The 17,726-nt window shown below is 44.1% G+C and overlaps 1 protein-coding gene across 2 annotated transcripts in view; it reads left to right on the plus strand.

Moving 5' to 3' along the window:
• Positions 1–17,726, plus strand: part of trps1 (trichorhinophalangeal syndrome I) — a 106,712-nt gene that overhangs the window by 47,314 nt on the left and 41,672 nt on the right. For both annotated transcript variants that reach the window (XM_076105909.1, XM_076105908.1), the window contains exons 3-9: positions 1,666–2,385; positions 2,688–2,803; positions 7,890–8,505; positions 8,792–9,006; positions 9,483–9,708; positions 9,809–10,061; positions 14,618–15,404. In XM_076105909.1, coding sequence (XP_075962024.1) covers positions 1,666–2,385; positions 2,688–2,803; positions 7,890–8,505; positions 8,792–9,006; positions 9,483–9,708; positions 9,809–10,061; positions 14,618–15,404 — 2,933 coding nt within the window. The remainder of the gene's footprint in view (positions 1–1,665; positions 2,386–2,687; positions 2,804–7,889; positions 8,506–8,791; positions 9,007–9,482; positions 9,709–9,808; positions 10,062–14,617; positions 15,405–17,726) is intronic.

Consider the following 17,726-nt stretch of genomic DNA (forward strand, 5'->3'; position numbering starts at 1 on the left):
TCACAGGGTCGCACGCACGCTATCTTGCTTCCAATCCACACACATCATCAAAAAGGCATTTCTCACACACACACACACACACACACACACACACTCGGCGTATGTCCTCCTCATATTGCATTGATCTAAAAGTGATCAGCTGTTGGCGTCTATCAGGAGTCTTTTTGCTTTGACTGTGTTTACTACCCCTCACACATACAAACACAGCATATGGGTCAATGGGTTGACTGTGTTTACAACTGAATATGAACTGAACCACCACACATAAACACGCACACACGCACGCACACACGCACGCACACACGCGCTCGGAAAACACATCTCTCTGTCATGACTGTTGTGAACAGAGCGACCACAATTGTTCTCTTTTCAAACAAAAGAAACATTATGGTTTAACATAAAACACATGGCTGGTTATTTGATGGCTTTGTATAGTGATTATAAGGGAGGGAGGGGAGGGAGGGATGGTGGGAGAAGAAAGAGGGAGGGGCAGGGCAGGAACTGAAAGAAAGATTTTAATGATGGAATTACTCCAGTTATTGTAGTAATTATTCTTGCATCTGAAAGGGGGCAGTAGAGAATTTTTTCGAAAATGACGGAAATGCGTTAAGTGCTTTTTTTGAGAAGGTATTTTACATTGATTCTAATGGTGGTGAGAGGTTGATGAAGATAAAAGGGGGTTTAACTTAAATGGGATTTGAAAAGGGAAAGAAAAGCAGAGAATAAAGAATAGAAAGAACAGATAGAGCAGGAAAGACAGGGAGAGATGAGAAAAGGGAGAATGTTGGGGGCCAGAAAATGAAGGCATGCAGAAAGAGATGCAAGAAAGAAAGCGAAATGTGTAGTGCTAGAGGGGATGAATTGCAGTCTGCCGCCTCCCTCATCCATCTCTCTGATACGGGCAGTGTGGTTTTGATGTGGTTGTCTGTTGGCCATTCTCCCCGTCCCTCCCTCTCTCTCTCTCTCTCTCTCTCTCTCTCTCTCTCTCTCTCTCTCTCTCTCTCTCTCTGTCTCTGTCTCTGTCTCTGTCTCTGTCTCTGTCTCTCTCTCTGTCTCTCAGTCTCTCTGATATGGTTTGGGTTTTGATGTGGTCCATGCATTGGAAGATTCTCACGGATGGTTTCCATAACGATAAAAAAGATTCCCTCCCTGGTTTAAGAGGGTGGGAGAGAAAGAGAAAAAAAAAAAAAAGGGAAAAAAGTTTCACTTAAGGATGCAACAAACATCCCAACACACACACACACACACCCCTGAAAACTCTCTCACAGCTGAGATGTTTCTGATTTGCTGGGGCTGTTTTTCTTTGACGGGGTCTGCGGTTTAGGATCGTCACAGATTTCGGCGTTCAAAGACGTTTGTAAATTGAATCAAAGCTTTTCTGTTACCATACATCATTGTCAGAAAATGGTATTTGTGTGTTCGTGTGTGTGCATGCGATCCTCAGTATATTATTTGAGCCCTGGAGACACCTTGTATCTTTTAGCGTCTTGATTTCAAGGGATTATGAAAATCTGCTTGATATTTTCGACTCCCAGTTCTTTCATACATGCATGAACAATATATAGTGCATACATGCTTTAGTTATTGTCAGCATACCGATGAACAATGAAACAAAAAATAACTTTTTCTGTCACTCTCCCCCTCTTGTCTCTTTCCAATTCTCAGAGATGGTGAGGAAGAAGAATCCCCCTATCCGGAGTGTGGGAGGTGAGGAGGAGGAGGAGGAAGAAGAGGGGAGGAGGCCAGCGGGAGAAGAGGAAGAGGAGGGAGAGGAGGAGGGGAGAGTGGGAGCAGAGGCCGAGCGAATAAACCGACCCTCTGAACCGGAGTCCTCCGACCGGATCAGGGGAGATGGGGAGCAGGAAGAGGAGGAGGAGGAGGAGGAGGAGGAGGAGGAGGGAGAGAGCGAGTGCGTATCCTCATCTGTCTCCCCCTCGTCCGTTGGTGAGCGCTACAGCAACGAGGAGAGGCGGGGGAGGAGGGGGAGAGGGGGGAGAGCCAGCCAAGGGGGAGTGGCGTTGACTGACAGACTCGAGAGCCAGTCGGAGCCCGAGGACGGGGAGAAGGGGTTAGAGGAAGGAGAGAGGAGGGAACGGGGCAGAGGGGAGGCAGATCACCTCTCTGCTCCCCACCTCCTCCCCCGACAGGAAGGAGGGGAGGAGTCGGCGACCGACACCCCTCCGCTCTCCTCCAGCCCCTCTCCCAAACTCCAAGACTTCAAGTGCAACGTGTGCGGCTACGGCTACTACGGCAACGACCCCGCCGACCTGGTGAAGCACTTTAGGAAGTATCACCTGGGTCTGCACAACCGCACGCGGCAGGATGCCGCCCTCGACACGCACATCCTGGCCCTCCACAACATGGCTCCCCAAAACACACCTCTAGGTAACTCCAGCTCTCTGCTCAACGTGTTCCACTTGTTGTGTAACGTAGATAACATGGACCCAGAGCGTCACAACTACAGGCACTTAAAAAGAAAAGATTTTGTAAAGGTTGTTGTTTAGTACACTCCGGGTCGACCAGTTTATTGCAACAACAACAACTTGTTTGATTGTTGATCTAAACAAACAACCTTCTTCCCAGAAGTCAGACGTGTCCTTGGATCGTTGTGCCTCTGGCTGTCTGACCTCCTCTTTTGTTTATCTGCTTGTAAAAATCTGACCCCTTCTTGTGTTTCTGCTCCCAAGATGTACAGCCGGGACCGGGGCAGAGGAACCAAGCCAAAGAGTCGGGGAAGACTAGACCAGATATGCACATTCAGCAGCACAGGACCGTTATGATGAACGGCACATATGACGTACAGGTAAGCACTTGTCGCAGTTAAGAAATACAGATAAACAGATTCAATGCATACAGTACATGATGCTGATCCATGATGATCCTGTTCCCTGTCATGAGAAAGACCTCAACCTGACTGAAGTCGTCCACTTGGTGCACACGCTGTCGCCTTATTTTGTTTTTATCTATCGTCGTTCTTCTGCAGGTTGACCGTGTTCTCAGATCTGTAGAACCTCTTCCTGTGAGCATTATGCTGCAAACACAACTTTACGTGGTTATTGGAGTTCACGGACCAAGAAAGACTAAATGAGATAAAAAAATGTAAAAGATAATGTGTCCCCGATGTCACCACACTGGTCTCATGGCAACAGAGATGTGTGCCCTTAAATATATCAAACGGGGAAGGCGACGAGCTTTGAAACTGATGCAATGCAGAACCACTAATGCATCTGTTTTACATCTTTGCATCTGCTTGTCATGAATACAAACAAAGGGCGTTCAGTTTTGTTAGAGAAAATTATGAAAATATTGCACTCTTTCAGTCGCGTTTATTTCAAAGTTGTTATTACACAGACGGTACTTTAATTACTTCAACATTTGCATATTTTTTCATATTTGGGGACACTGATTAGGCGCTAACACCACCCGGATAGAAGTAATATCACCAGCATTTTATGAAGAAAAACTAAATCAGTGCAGATTGTAGTCAACTTTATTTTTGCTTATTAACTTGCAAACATGAATATCACTGACAAACTCTGCTCGGAAACATTGATTCAGTTAACTTTTCACGATAAATATTACTTGTTGTCATAAATCTAGGCCCCTAACTGAACTGAGTAATTTATTGCGTCGAACAAACTGCAACTGATTTGTAACATACGGTGTGTGTGATTTGGACAGTGAGGCATTGTGGGGGCATGTTGTAAAATTTAATAGACTCACAGATGGATAGACAGACACAGAAAAATAGTGCACCTGGCAGACTCGCATGTTTGCTCACGCACACACAAAGACATTCACACAGTCTGCTTCATATATCGCGTTCAGCCATGCATCCTAGTGTTGTAAATGATGGCTAATAAATCAACATTCTGTGCTAATCCCTCATATTCAGCACTCAATTTTGCAAAAGAACAAAGTCCAGTATCTGATGGGAGCTACTTTGCAGGCTAAAGACGGGAATTTAGCAAAGCTTCAGGTGCAATTCATAATTCCTTCAAGATAAGCGGCTGAACATATACTGAACGATGATTGAATTTTCACTCAATTACCGCAATTATACTCCATCACGCCACATTAAAAAGTCAGACGTAATTTGCACCTGCAGTCTGGACATCAACAGATTAGACAATCAATTTGGGTTCTTGGCTGATTTGGTTTTATTTAAGGGATACTAATCAGTGAAATCAACAGCTGTAGACTTTGGTGAGTACAAAAACCTGCCAAGTCTGCTTAACATTGTACACGGTGTAATTACAGTAGACATTAAAGCCTCTGACACCATTATTTACATGTCGGCTGTATTTGCTATAAAAATGGGCATTTCTCAGCATGCACACACATTATTTATTGCCTCATGTAAACTCACGCAGATCTTCAGAGTTTTGCTGTAGCTCTGATCTTTGAAATTCACATTCAGAAACATGTGACTGTTAGTAAACGCCTGTATTGGAATATATGCACATATGCTTCATTGACTATGAGTATTTATCATCTGTTTTTTTTTTGTAAGGCAGCAGAATGGGCAATTTTAAATTAACTTTCAAGTGAGAAGTAGAAGTGTCTGTCAGACGGACCTCCAACAGCCCGTCATTAGACGGTCAGTAGGAGACATTGAGATGCTCTAATGTAGCAGCAAAATTAATCCACAAATTGTCGACTTCGACCTCATCAACTTTAATGAATACGTTTACTTAAAGAGTTGACATTTCAAGTTTTATGAATAGCTGCAATATGTTCTGTCCATATCTCGCGGGCTAATTATCAGGAATATATCATACTGATTAGTGGTTTTTAGTAGTTTGACAGGTTATCGCTTCCCTCAAAGGTCCTGTCTATCAATAGTCAATATGCCAATTGACTAATTATTTTCCAAATAACTACATTGATACACATTGACCATAAATACTGAGGTCGAGTGTGCACATTCATTTTAAGTTTCTAAATTAGGTCTTTTAAGAGCATAAGTTGTAATTTCTATATTTTATCATTTCAAATCTGTTTTATTTTGTTGTTTTTATTTTTACAATCATTTTTATTTTCATTTTCATTTTTCTGAATTCTGTGTTTCATGATTTAAAAGCACATTTTGTCATCAAAAAAGTGTCTCATCATGTGGCGGAAGTATCACATTTCATGAGAAAATATTCACAATTTGATGAATATTAATGATTTTAATGTAACACACCATTGCACTATTTATTTATTTTTTGTCAAAGAAAGTGATCTAATGCAGTTATAAAAAAACAACAACATTCCATCCTTTTGTAAAATACATTGCTCTAAACTTAGCTGTTTCTCTCAAAGCTGAGTTTTTGGATGACTTACAGGTGACCCGTCCCCTGAGTTTCCCCTTAACACGTGTCTTGCGCTCTAATTGGCTGTCGCTCCCCGACAGGTCAGGTGTTTAAGCCTGCTAGGCGATGCATCGCCGATCCACTCGGCCTGCGCGTTTTAACAGCGAGCGCCGAGCCGACTCATCTGAGGGAAGCTCCAAAAACTATATGCGAGTAGAAAACCAGGGCTAAAGACGTGTAGTGTGAACTAATGTAGCCACCTCAGAGGGTCACGCGGATATCATGGGTTGTAATTTCATGAGTTGTAATTTGTCTGCACTTCAACCCGCTCTAGTTATTGGTAACAATTGGGTCAAGGTTCAGGACTGGTGAGTGAACAGTAGGGTTTTTGTTTGAGGGTTCAAACAAGATGATTTAATAAACGTGTGTGTGTGTGTGTGTGTGTGTGTGTGTGTGTGTGTGTGTGTGTGTGTGTGTGTGTGTGTGTGTGTGTGTGTGTGTGTGTGTGTGTGTGTGTGTGTGTGTGTGTGTGTGTGTGTGTGTGTGTGTGTGTGTGTGTGTGTGTGTGTGTGTGTGTGTGTGTGAGTTTCATTTCACTTAAACCAGGAGTTTGTAATGGCCGTAAGTCACGTAATGGACACAGACACAGTCAGAAATAGAAAATCCAGTGGGTTTAAGTCGTCATTATGGAGAAAAAGTGAAAGTATAGAAGAAAAAAACCGAATGAAAGGGGTCTCTATTCTCTCCATCCCTCCTCGCTCGCTTTTTCTCTCTCCCGCCCACGTTTGGAAAATTCCATGTTGTCATTTGCTGAGGCGAGATGCCCTGTCAACCAATGACATTGCGGGAAGAAAGACTCTGGGAGGAGAGGGATAGAAGGAAAGAGCGAGCGAGAGAGATGGAAGAGGAAAGGGGAGAAGGGAGTGGAAGAGACAGCGAGGAAGGCTTTGAAACCAGTAGTTATAATCGACAGTTAGGCAGTGTAATGAAACAGCTGTCAGACACATTTAACTTTCTTTTTCTAGCTCTGTTCTCCAGTTGTCTCTCTCATCATTTGTCTTTGTCTTTCCCTCACCTTCAACTCGGCTCTGCCTTCTTTCTTTGCTCACTCTTTCTTACTCAAATTCCCTTTTTCTTTTTTCTTTCTCTCACTTCTCAATTTGCTTTTCATCCATCTCTCGTCTATTCCTCAACTTGCACACTTTCCCCTCAGCTTGTCCCACTCGTCCTCAGCCTCTCCTCTCTCTATTTCCCTCTCCCTCTCATTTTCCTCTTTGTGTCTCTCTGCCTATTCTGCTTGCCACGATGACTTGATGTTTGGCTCGTCTCTAATTGCCTGGGCAGGGTCTGTGGGACGTGATGATTGGATGATTGCTTTTGTGAGATCACACACACTAATGGCTCTCATTTAGCCTTCCGAAGTAATTCTCTTGCACAAAGCTGAAATGTACCATCTCACATTTTTTTATTACTTCTCGCACTCTTTTTGTAGGATGTATAAATGTTTTGCTCAGGCAATGGCTGTTAGTTATTATCATCGTAATTGTCCTTGACACTCAAAGAGACCGTAAGAGGTTTATTGACCGAGATTTAATTGCAAAAAAGGAAAACAAAGCAATTTTCACAGTGTTATTCTCCCAAAAGTACAAAATTATGACCTGGATGCAAGAATTAATGCATGAATAGAAGATTTATTGTGAGTTTGCAACCATGTTCAAGAGTTAAAGATACATAAAAATGTGTACAATAATTTGATAATTATGATTGAAATGAATCGTCATTTTCTCTGTAAAGATCCAGCTAAATGCCCTTATATGAAGAAGAAGATGATGAAACCATATGTCTTTGCTCACTAAAAATGCAGCTTACCAGTTGCATTTCGTTCTTGCCAAACCTCCATTACAAGGCTGCCAGCAGTCAGCACCAAACCACAGGTCCATAAAGCGATAAATCCATATTGTGCAGTAAGTCTAATGTATGTCAGTGTAAGACTTGCCAGGTTGCCTGCTCACCGATATAACAAGCAGCACAGTATAATCTCCCACAGTCAAGGAGCTAAGCTAATAAAAAGCAGACGAGTGTCAGGTTGCTCGCTCGGCAATACAAAATCTTGGCTTCATTGCATACCGCAGTAGAGCCTGATAGATATGTTATTAGTCAGTCCACTTTATGAATTGTTGTTGCCGCTCTTTTATCTCGTACAGACAATGGGTTGACGGCATTCATTTAAGTGTTGCTCCACACTTCCACACAGCCGCTAAAACGGCAAAATATGTGAACAGTACAGAATCCTCATTGCCTTGTAACCGAACGCATACTTTACTTTGTTCAAAACCGAAATCATCTCAGACACTTTTGTTTTTAACATGCTCTAATTGAGATGTCAGTTTGTCATCCATTATCACACCCAAATATCTAAGTTCAGACACTCTTTGATGAATGTATTCCTTGGTGGTTGCCGAGTCATGTTTCTTTGCCTTCACGAACGATCTTTCAAGTTTGAATCGTATGTATGATATGTATGATATTCGGGGATTGATTTTTAATCCTGTTGTGACAGAATCCTCTTCGTCTTTTTCTGCTTGTCAACAGGTGACGCTGGGTGGCACGCTAATTGGGATTGGCCGGAAGACCTCTGATTGCCAGGGGAATACCAAGTACTTTCGCTGCAAATTCTGCAACTTCACCTACATGGGCAGTAATTCCCTAGAACTCGAACAACACTTCATGTCCTCGCATCCAAATAAAGTCAAAAGTCCGCCAACCACACCCCTGCTGGCCACCAATAACCTGGCAATGCACGACAACCAGGGGAAGGGGGGGAGTCAAATCCTAGACGGGGCGGAGAGAGTCGCGGTGAGAGCGGAAGACGACTCTTTGGTCGGGTACTCCATCCCAGTCAGGGCGTCTCCAGACCCGTCAAGCTGGACGGGGGAGGCCGGTCGAGATGCCGTGCAGACGTATTATTGGTGTAAATTCTGTAGCTGGAGCTGTGAGTGGTCGGGGGGCTCGGCAAAGCTTTTAGAGCACTATGAACAAAGACATCGAATGACCACGGGAGGCACTATGAGCCCCAGCAACTCTACTGCCGGGGGGATGGACAGAGAGAGGGAGAGAGCAGGGAGACGAGAGGGTGGAGAGAGAGGCCACATGTCGTCCAAAAGCAGAAAATCAGATCTATCATCCAACCCATCCAGCACCAGCCAAGGTAAGGGAATGAGAGAAAGTATGGGGAAATGTGGTTCTGAACTTCTTTACATGCTTTTTTTAGTTGTGCAGCCACAAGATCAAGAGTAGCAACTTTAAATAGCAGTCTAATGATTTTTACTTCCTCTATGATCCTCCTCCTAGAGCTGCTGACTTTTACTTATCCGCTGGTACAAATACTTCAATACTGCTTGACCCCTGCTTTGTTATCAACTCTGGTGCTTGATACTACCACACCATTGCTGTTTTATTTAACAGGCCCTTTGCTCTTTGTTTTCTGCTCCTAGGAGACCCCAACAGCAGTGATTCAGAAGCAGTCGTGACCAGTTACAACTGTCAGTTGTGTGATTTCCGATACTCGATGGCCCACAGTGCAGACGTGATCGTAGTAGCACCTTTACTACTGCACTACCAGCACAACCACTCCATCCACAGATGCTGCATTCAGCACTGCATGTATTGTCCACAGGGCCTCTGTCAGCCGCACAAGCACCTGGGGGAGGTGAGATTAATAAAATATTCAAATGTTTATTTGCTTGGTGTATTAGTGTTTGCTTGGCAATTAGAAGGAGAATTGTGCTGTTTTGCAAGCCCAAATAAATACAAATGTAATATATGAACAAGTGTAAAGTTAATTGTTCCAATTTTCCAGCCTAGTTAAAATTCCCTCGCTTCCCCTAATCTGCCCACGCACACCCCCACCCTCCTTTGTGCCTGCTGCCAAACGGCGTCGTTGCAGCTGTTAAAAATGCCAAAAGAAGGATGGTTAAACAGCCAAAATTGGGGTTGGCATCATTCAGTTAATGATCCACATTCATCCGGGTGTCACCTGCACAGACACAAAAATCACAATCGCATCACAACAGAAGAAAACCAATTCTTGAAGTCTAAATTCACCTCAGGTGTGCACAGTAACGACTCAGGCGTGCAGAGATCCACGCTGCTCTTCACTGAGCTCTGTCTGACTCTTCCACACAGGTGTCTCACCCCTTTGCGTGCCGGAAGCCCACCTGCCCGAAATGCTGTTCCAAGTTCCCTTCGTCCACCAAGCAGCAGCAGCAGCAGCAGCAGGACACCGTCGGATCGAAACCCGCCACCGCCACCTCGCCCGGCATGACCCCTCCCAATCCTAGAGGTGACCTCGGTATGATTTCGGGATCAACGTTTAACGCCTCTAACCCTGTCCATCCCGTTGTCACACAAGGTATTCAAAGTTATACCTCATCTGTTGTATTTTTGTCAGAATATGTTCTTTTTTTCATGTCAATAGAGTCAACATGATCCTTTTTCTTGTCTGATCTCAGGCGTCACCCACTTGTGTGACCAGTGTGCGTTCGCCACCACCGACATCGACGTGTTGCTCCAGCACTACGAAAGCTGCCACTCCCTGATTAACCTGAAGGGGGCACCGCCACATGTCAAGGCTGAGGAAGAGGCTGGGGGAGACAAGGAAGGGGGGAGAGGAGGAGGAGGAGGAGGAGGAGGAGAGAGGGAGTACTCTTGTACAAAGTGTCACTTCATCACGGAAGTGGAAGAAGAGATTTTTAGACACTACAGGTAAGAGAGAGAGAGACAGATTAGAGAACATTGATTACATACTATTAATTGTTGTTATGAGATTATGTGTGATTCCACGTAATAGTGTTTTGTTTTTTTCACAGGATTGACTCTTTGACATGAAAGGGTATAAAAACACTTAAAAGCACATAGGAAGTCTGCTATTTAGTCAGCACAAAACACAACTAAAAAAAGTCACAAGTAATATGGAAACATAATGTTAATGTGTTAAAAAAAAAAAAACATCGAGTTTGTCACCTTTTCTAAAACAGGTGACTGATTGAAAGCTAAGTCAGGGAGATGATACAGTATTGCTTGGTGCTGGGATTCAAGCACCTGTAGTTCTCTTTTTTTACACCTGACTACCCAGAACATGTTGACTGAGCACACTCATTTTCAGCAACAAGCCATTTAAAAAAAATCATATACCTGAGACGCTCACAGACACCATTTAGACATCCACACCTGGAAGCAACTCACACTTCATTTGATATTCACAGATTTGTCATCTTTCAGCATCACATACCTGAGTATCACCATACAGTGATGAGCTACTCTTAAAACATTTTACAATTCCGTGGCTCTACACTTGTAAGTTTAGACGCTTTGAGACTATTTCCCCTTTTTTTTGTCCGGAAACGTATTATCTCGGTTTCTGTTTGCAGTATTTCAGTCTCTCGAACTTATCGCTCATTTTTGCCCATTTCAGTCTGGGGTTTATCGTGTATCGCTCAAATACTGGCAGGTTGAAACTGATCGGGAGATGAAAGTGCGGTCTTTTACTACAATATCAGCACCAGGTCCCGTTACCTGCTGGGTTACCACGGGCTTCATCTAATCTTGGAATCAACTCTGAGACATGAAGCTGTGAGAATCTGGTTTTGTTCCTCTAGAAAGGATTTAAACAAGTGGCCTTCCATCACTGTCTTTTCAAGCTACCGCTGTCCTGTGACCCTACTGTGCTTTAAGTACACTTTGTATCCACTTCAACTACATGGGCCTGCAAAGCAGTACTCCCCCGATTTAGCATTGCACTCCGACATTGAAGGAATACTTTGCTCACTGAAGGAAACGCGTTTTAAATATTACGGTTTTAGCAAAGCTGCATATCTTTGGGAAGTAGTGAGCATCCCACTGGATAAATGAGACTTGGACTATACTGCACAGGTTGTATGCGAGTTTGCCAACAGATGTTTTGATAGACTTTTGCTGTTGTTAAACGCAGCCCCTCATTTACTTCAATTCATTTAGACTTCTCTCCATTCTTCTGGTGCAAAACAAAATGTTCTTCAAGAATTCAAGCTAAGTAATTGATAGACTAATGGTCATTCTGTAGGTGAAGTATTCCTTTAATGGCGGACTTGAGATGGACAGTGAGATGGACGGTTAAGAAGGAAAAAAAAGATGTGTATTTTCTTTCCCCTCGTATTTTTTCTTTTTTGAAACATGCTGCCTTGCAAATTACCCATAATGCTACTTGCCCGGCTACATTCCTGTCAGAGATTAGGGTGTGTTTTATTACTTGCGGCAGATCTAGCCTCGAGCCGCTGGCCTCGAGCAAAGATTAGAAGCAGGCAACGAATTTCAGATTTTTTGTTTCATTCTCAAAATTTGTACTTTTCAGTTTTCCCCAACTGATGCAATTAGATTTCATGCAGCTCCCTGTGGAGCCACAAAAGGCTTTATCCAACTTGTTTTACATATGCAGTAGTACTCGCCGTGACTCGTAAACAGACTTTGATCTGTGAAATCTGTGGTTATGCTCCATTTCAGAATACTACTAGTATTTATTTTTTTACTGACTATCCTTCCAAAGAGGATCAACCTGTCTTTTTCCTCTTTTTTTTTGTTTTCAAAGGATACTAAACAGTAAAATGTTGTTGTTTTGCTCGCACATGCTAATGTCTGTGTACTGTATGTGTATACTGTACCTGCTAAATAAGACTAGCTCGGTTTCACAGACCTTTAAGAGCCTGGGGGGTCAGACAAGACTCCACAGACAATTTGCTGCCTACAGAAACACGCATACACATTTTCGGGGACATAGCTGTGTCTATCATTTGCTTAGTTAGGGCGGGGGGGGAGAGGGGAGAGGAGAGAGGAGAGAGAGAGGGTGGGAAAGTTGTGGCGGGAGACAGTTTGAGAGAGAACTGATGATTGTGTGAAATATTTTTGTGTATTGTAAGTATTGATCTAGATTACAGGTCTGGATTGCTTCTTGATATATGCTCACAAAAAAAGTCACGTAAACATGTTTTCTTGCACACGCGCACAATTACATTCTGGCAGAGCCATCTTAGTAGCTTTTTGCTAAGAATCAATGCAAGATTTAAAAGTTTGATTCATTTCAGGGCAGAGCAGAGAGAAGGAGGAGGAGATGGTGAGAGAAGGGATGGAGATACAGACAGAAAGGAAAGCAAGAAACAAAGACAAGCCATTGGAGGAAAAGGGGGGAAAGTGGAGAGAAGAGGGAGAGAAGGTGACAAAGCTAGAGGGAGAATGAGACAGCGTGGAGGGGATTTAACAGTCCACTCACGTAAATAACTAAATCTAAGCTCTGAATCTCGGAGCTCAAATCAAATATAACTGAAATAAAGCCAAAAAGTTTCACACCGCTGCTAAAATCCACCGAACCTTAAAGGGCAAGTTTTTGAAAAGCAAAATGCAGGATTTAATTACAGGTTGCTCAGGACAAAGGACCGCGGTGTTTGGTGGGGAAAAAGTTACCGGCTGAAACAAACTAATCAATCTTCCTTCCAACTTCTACACCCAAACACCCTCGCTGAGGTTCTGACACTTGTGAGGCACAGGCACACACCAGCAAGAGCCTGCTGGCACGTTACCTTGTTGTGATAGCTGAGAATGTGCATCACACAGTATCATTACAATACTAGTATTTATTTGGCTATTTATGTTGCACTGCTGCAAAAAAACAGACCTTTATAGATGTTTTCGTACCAAAAACAGACATTCGTGTTGCATTACATTTGGGATGCCAGCTCACTGTTCAAAAATAACTTGAATACTATGTGTCCGCGTTGTTACTTTTCATAATTTGTTGAATGTTTGACAGATGTAGCTGTTGTAAGTCTTCAGGCCAAACCTGGAGTGGATCAGTACAAACTTCATTTCGGCCACTGTGTCTTTGTTCAGCATCTGGAGACGTTTAAGTGCACTTGGTACAAGGTGCCCTTTAGTCACACAATAATTGTCACAAATTTCGACAATACCTAGACTAGTGTGATCTGATCAAGATGCTGTTTAAAGCCCTGTTATATATGTATATATATATATATATATAATGGCTTACAAATAATAAAGGTAGTGTATGTGTTCTATCAAGTTTTCTTTTAGTTTTTCCTGTTTTCAGGAAGAATCTAAAGCTCGGGAGCGGCTCGAACAGATAAATGACAATTTGAGAGAGTTTCGATGTTTGCAATGAAATTGCTGTCGTGATTAGATTCCACCTTTATAAAGCACCGGCCATTGCAGTGTGGCAGTAATGAGAAGTCACTGGTGAGAGAAACTCCAGCGGAAAAACAACAGCAGTGTCGAGCAAATTGCTGCTTTTGGATGAGATGCGAGTGAAATAAGTGGAAAAACTGTTCATCCTATTTTGAGTCGAAGTTGCACACTTGACTTATTTGCCAAATAATGGTCCAAATCAACTCCTGCCTCTCATGCATGCCGAGTCTAAATAACTGAGAACTGTTTTTTCCGTCATTTGCTTTAAAAGTCTACTTCCCAGCATAATCAATCAAAACAACAAATAACCCGATCATCTCAGGACAGACAGGACAGATTATTGTTCTACTAAACATGTGTTCACATGTTTTTATTAGTATATTTTGGCAGCTTCTCGTTTATATCTTTCCTATAATGCTAAATATAAAGCAGCTGCCCGTAATGGGCCCACCAAGAGCCCCCACAGACAGGAGTCCAAGTCCTTGTTATAGACGCTCGATTGATTTAGCTCGTTGGCCCGCACAAGAAGCATCGAAACAGTTTCCGGAGCCAGTAAAACCCCTGGTGCTGTGTGTCGTACAGATATCGCTGGTCAGACTGGGCCTGGCCAACAGGAAACGGAGGTGGTTTGTTGATGGGTGATTCATTTCTTGTCATTCAGATTCATTTACATTCCTCGCTGTTTAGTCCTGATTCATGTTGATTTAGTGGAACACTGAGTCACTTTTTGGCCACGCGCTAGGTGGAAATCGGGACGGGGGCAAATGCACTTTAAATGCAATTTAGTCGATTCAGGGAGTGGATTCTCTTCAAACATTTGATCAATGACAAACTTTTTTTTTTTATTGAATATCTGTCATACGCAGCCCGTTAAAAGCTGTTAGGAATGAACGCTTTACACCTTTTTCAATTGATGGACAGGAAGACAAAAGCATGGTCTTAAAATCTCTTGTTACTGTTCAAAATAACCTTTTTAATGATAAAAATCACGAGGTCAGGTCAACAGTGTTGTCCAGTCATGGTTTGACAAAGCTAAGAACACACCATTTATCTTTGTATTTAAACAGTGTTCCCCCCCCTCTTCTTTTCAGGCGTGTCCACGCGTGTTGCCGTTGTCGGCGCTGTGACTTCACGGCACCTGATTCGTCAGCCCTCCTCGACCATTTTAACTCGGCCCACTGCCACGACTCCTCTCCCTCGTTGACAACGACCTCCTTACCCACCTCACTGACGCCTTCCTTAACGCTCTCGGCCAATGGCTGCTCGGCTCCTTCTACCTTGGCCATCAAAGAAGAAAGCAAGGGGGATCTTCGCCTCCTCTACTCCCTCGCACCGCCCGAGGGACGGTTGGCAGAAGGAGGCAGGGAGGAGGTGTGCGGGGTGGTGAAGAGTGAGGGAGGTGAGGAGAAAGAGAGAGAGCGGGAGAAAGGCTGGGTTCTTGGGGAGACGAGAGGACTAGGAGAAAGAGGAGGCGAGCAGGCCCACGGTTTGCTCTGGGTGCCCAAGGAGCGAATGGGACCCGAAAGAGGAGTAGAAAGAGGAGCAGGAGGAGGGAGCCCCTCTCTTTTCTCCTCCCCCCTCTCTTTGTCGTTTGTTTCAGCCAATCATGAGGCCTCGCAGCAGAAGAGAGGCGTGACCTCGCCCGGCATGGTTTACCTGGGAGACACCAAGTCCTTTTTGGGAGATACCAAGTCCTTTTTGGGAGATGCCAGGCTGTATGGAGGAGGGAGGCCAGGAGGAGCCACCGCAGGCGGAGGCGGAGCGGAGAAACAGAGCCGGATGCCACAGCAGTACACGGGAGGAGGAGGAGGAGGGAGTGGAGGTGGAGGACAGGAGAAAGGAGGAGCCGCTAAAGAGGAGTCCCAATCCCTTCTACGGGTAAGGTGGAGCGTGTGCACACCCTCCCACTCCCCTCATTCTTACCACCCCTCTGTCTCCCATTCACCCCATTCTCTCATTCAGCCTAATCTGTCTCCTTTGTCTCATTAACATCCTGATTTGAGCTTTTAGTGACGACTCTCTGATGAAGGCCTTTGTAGCTGGGTCTCTATTGCCAGATCCTTCCTGCTGAGAGCATTATTTTTCACAGGGCTTCTATTAATACGCCTTCATCTCCACGTCCTTTGAGTCAGATGTGAGGATTAGACCTCATGCAGAGAGCCGCTTCAATGAGACCTGTAATTCCTCCGTCATATTCGGAGTACTTATGCAGATTGTCATTTGCTAGCGAAGTGTGCACGAGCGTCCTCGCACGAGCGTCCTCGCACGAGCGTCCTCGCACGCTTGCGAGCGTTCATACCTCTGAGCTGTCGTCCGTGCGCGTGTGATTCCACGACATCGACTCCTTTCCCATAAATTGCGTTCGTCGTTCTTCAAAATTAGATTTTTAACTCGGGGAGAAACTTGGACTGTTGCTACAGCAACGGGGAGGCAAACTGACAGTTCCCATGGTTACCGCCTGTCAGTCAGTCCCCTCATCCCACTTTTCAGGCCACAATGCTTTTCACTTCACAGTGATGTCATGGACTGGTAGGAACAGACTGTGGTTTGCCAGCGCTGCAGAGCTCATTGGCTATGATCACATTAGATCGGAATAGACTGAACTGTGTGTGTGTGTGTGTGTGTGTGTGTGTGTGGTTTCAGGACACTCACATACATAGTCTATGTAAGTGGTAGTATTGAGTGTGAAGTGGTGTTCTTGAGTTTAGCGTGTGAGTTGAGTGTGTGGCGACTTTGTACGGGTTGTGGGTTATTCTATTGCATGTGTGTGTGAGGTGTTGGCAGTAACTTGGCAGACCGGGCTGGGTGGGGCCGCAAGAGGTTTACTCATTATCGTGGGTGGGGCAGTGTGTCTGTTAGAGAGAGAGAGACTGCATGCGTGAGAGAAAGAAGGGAGGAAAACTGAGACGAAGAGAATAGATAGGGAGAGTCAAACGGAGATAAAAGTGCGTGGCAAAAACAAGTTAACCCTTTAACGTGCAGCTTTCCCCTTTGTTCCCCAGATAAGCCGGCTTTCGAGGTGTTGGTAGCCGTTTTGGACGGAGCCAGTCACCAAATGTCTTTATGATGAGCGAAGCTAACAATGTCCTGACTCTAACTCCGTACTTAACGCATGAGATTGACAAGATTCTTCTCACCTAAAAAAACAAAGCAAAGGCACAGATTTCACCGTCCGGCACTATCCGTGGATTCACTCGGCACCAGCGTGTTCTAGACTCTTCATTTGAGTCGTATTATGAAATAGTCAAACCCAAGAATCAATGTGCATAATGGCTGCGACGTTCAACAAAATGGGAATTCTTTACAGTTCACCCCGAACTCAGATGGAGTGAATATTTGGATCTCTATATATCTTTGAAAACTTTGGGATCCCCACCTTAGTTGCAAATATAGTTCAGTCAGTTTATTGTTCCAGAGCATTAAGGAGTTAATGTGCTCAGTGAGAGAGCGAGAGGAAATACAGCAAGTGATCTTGTGAAGGTGAGAAGATGAAAAAGGAGGAGTGGGAGGAAACAGTTTAACAATCTTTCAGAGGAGAAGCTGAACATGACTTATTACTTCAATAGCTTCGTAATATATGGCCTCTGCTACTATCTTTCTCCCTCTCCCTCCTCTCACTACACAATATTTATTCTCAGTTTCCATGGCATGCTCTGACACGTCCAACACACACACACACACGTCATGACTCATCAATGGGCAGGGTGAGGGAGGGACACCAATACAGAGGATCATCTGAAATAGCTTAGTACACACACACACGCACACACACACACACACGCACATATTGACACTTAACTACACACACAGACGTTTTGTTCAATTTAAATGTGGCCTTTGACGTAACAGGGCCGAGTCTGAGTTATAAAAGGTGAATCCGGCCAAAATGCAAATTAACTCTTTGTAGATGGCACGTGAGAAGTAGTGAGGGAGAAGGATGGAGGGAGGGAGGGAGGGCTGACGGGAGAGCAATGATGGGAAGATGCAGGGAAGTGGGTAAGTCGGGAGGAAGCGAAGAATTAAAAGGAGACAAACAGTCATGTTTCATCCAAACACGTGTGTGTGTGTGTGTGTTTTCTTTATATGTGCTTTCTTAATATGTGCTTGTGTGTGTCTCCCGCATCCTCACCTGTTCTTCCTTTTCACCTCTGCATCGATTCGTCTCTCCCTCTTTTTCTTTCATTTCCCTCCTTTTCCTCA

This window comes from Anarhichas minor, unplaced genomic scaffold (genome assembly GCF_050575085.1).
Source record: "Anarhichas minor isolate MPS153535 unplaced genomic scaffold, ASM5057508v1 ptg000033l, whole genome shotgun sequence".
NCBI classification, from domain to species: Eukaryota; Metazoa; Chordata; class Actinopteri; order Perciformes; family Anarhichadidae; genus Anarhichas; species Anarhichas minor.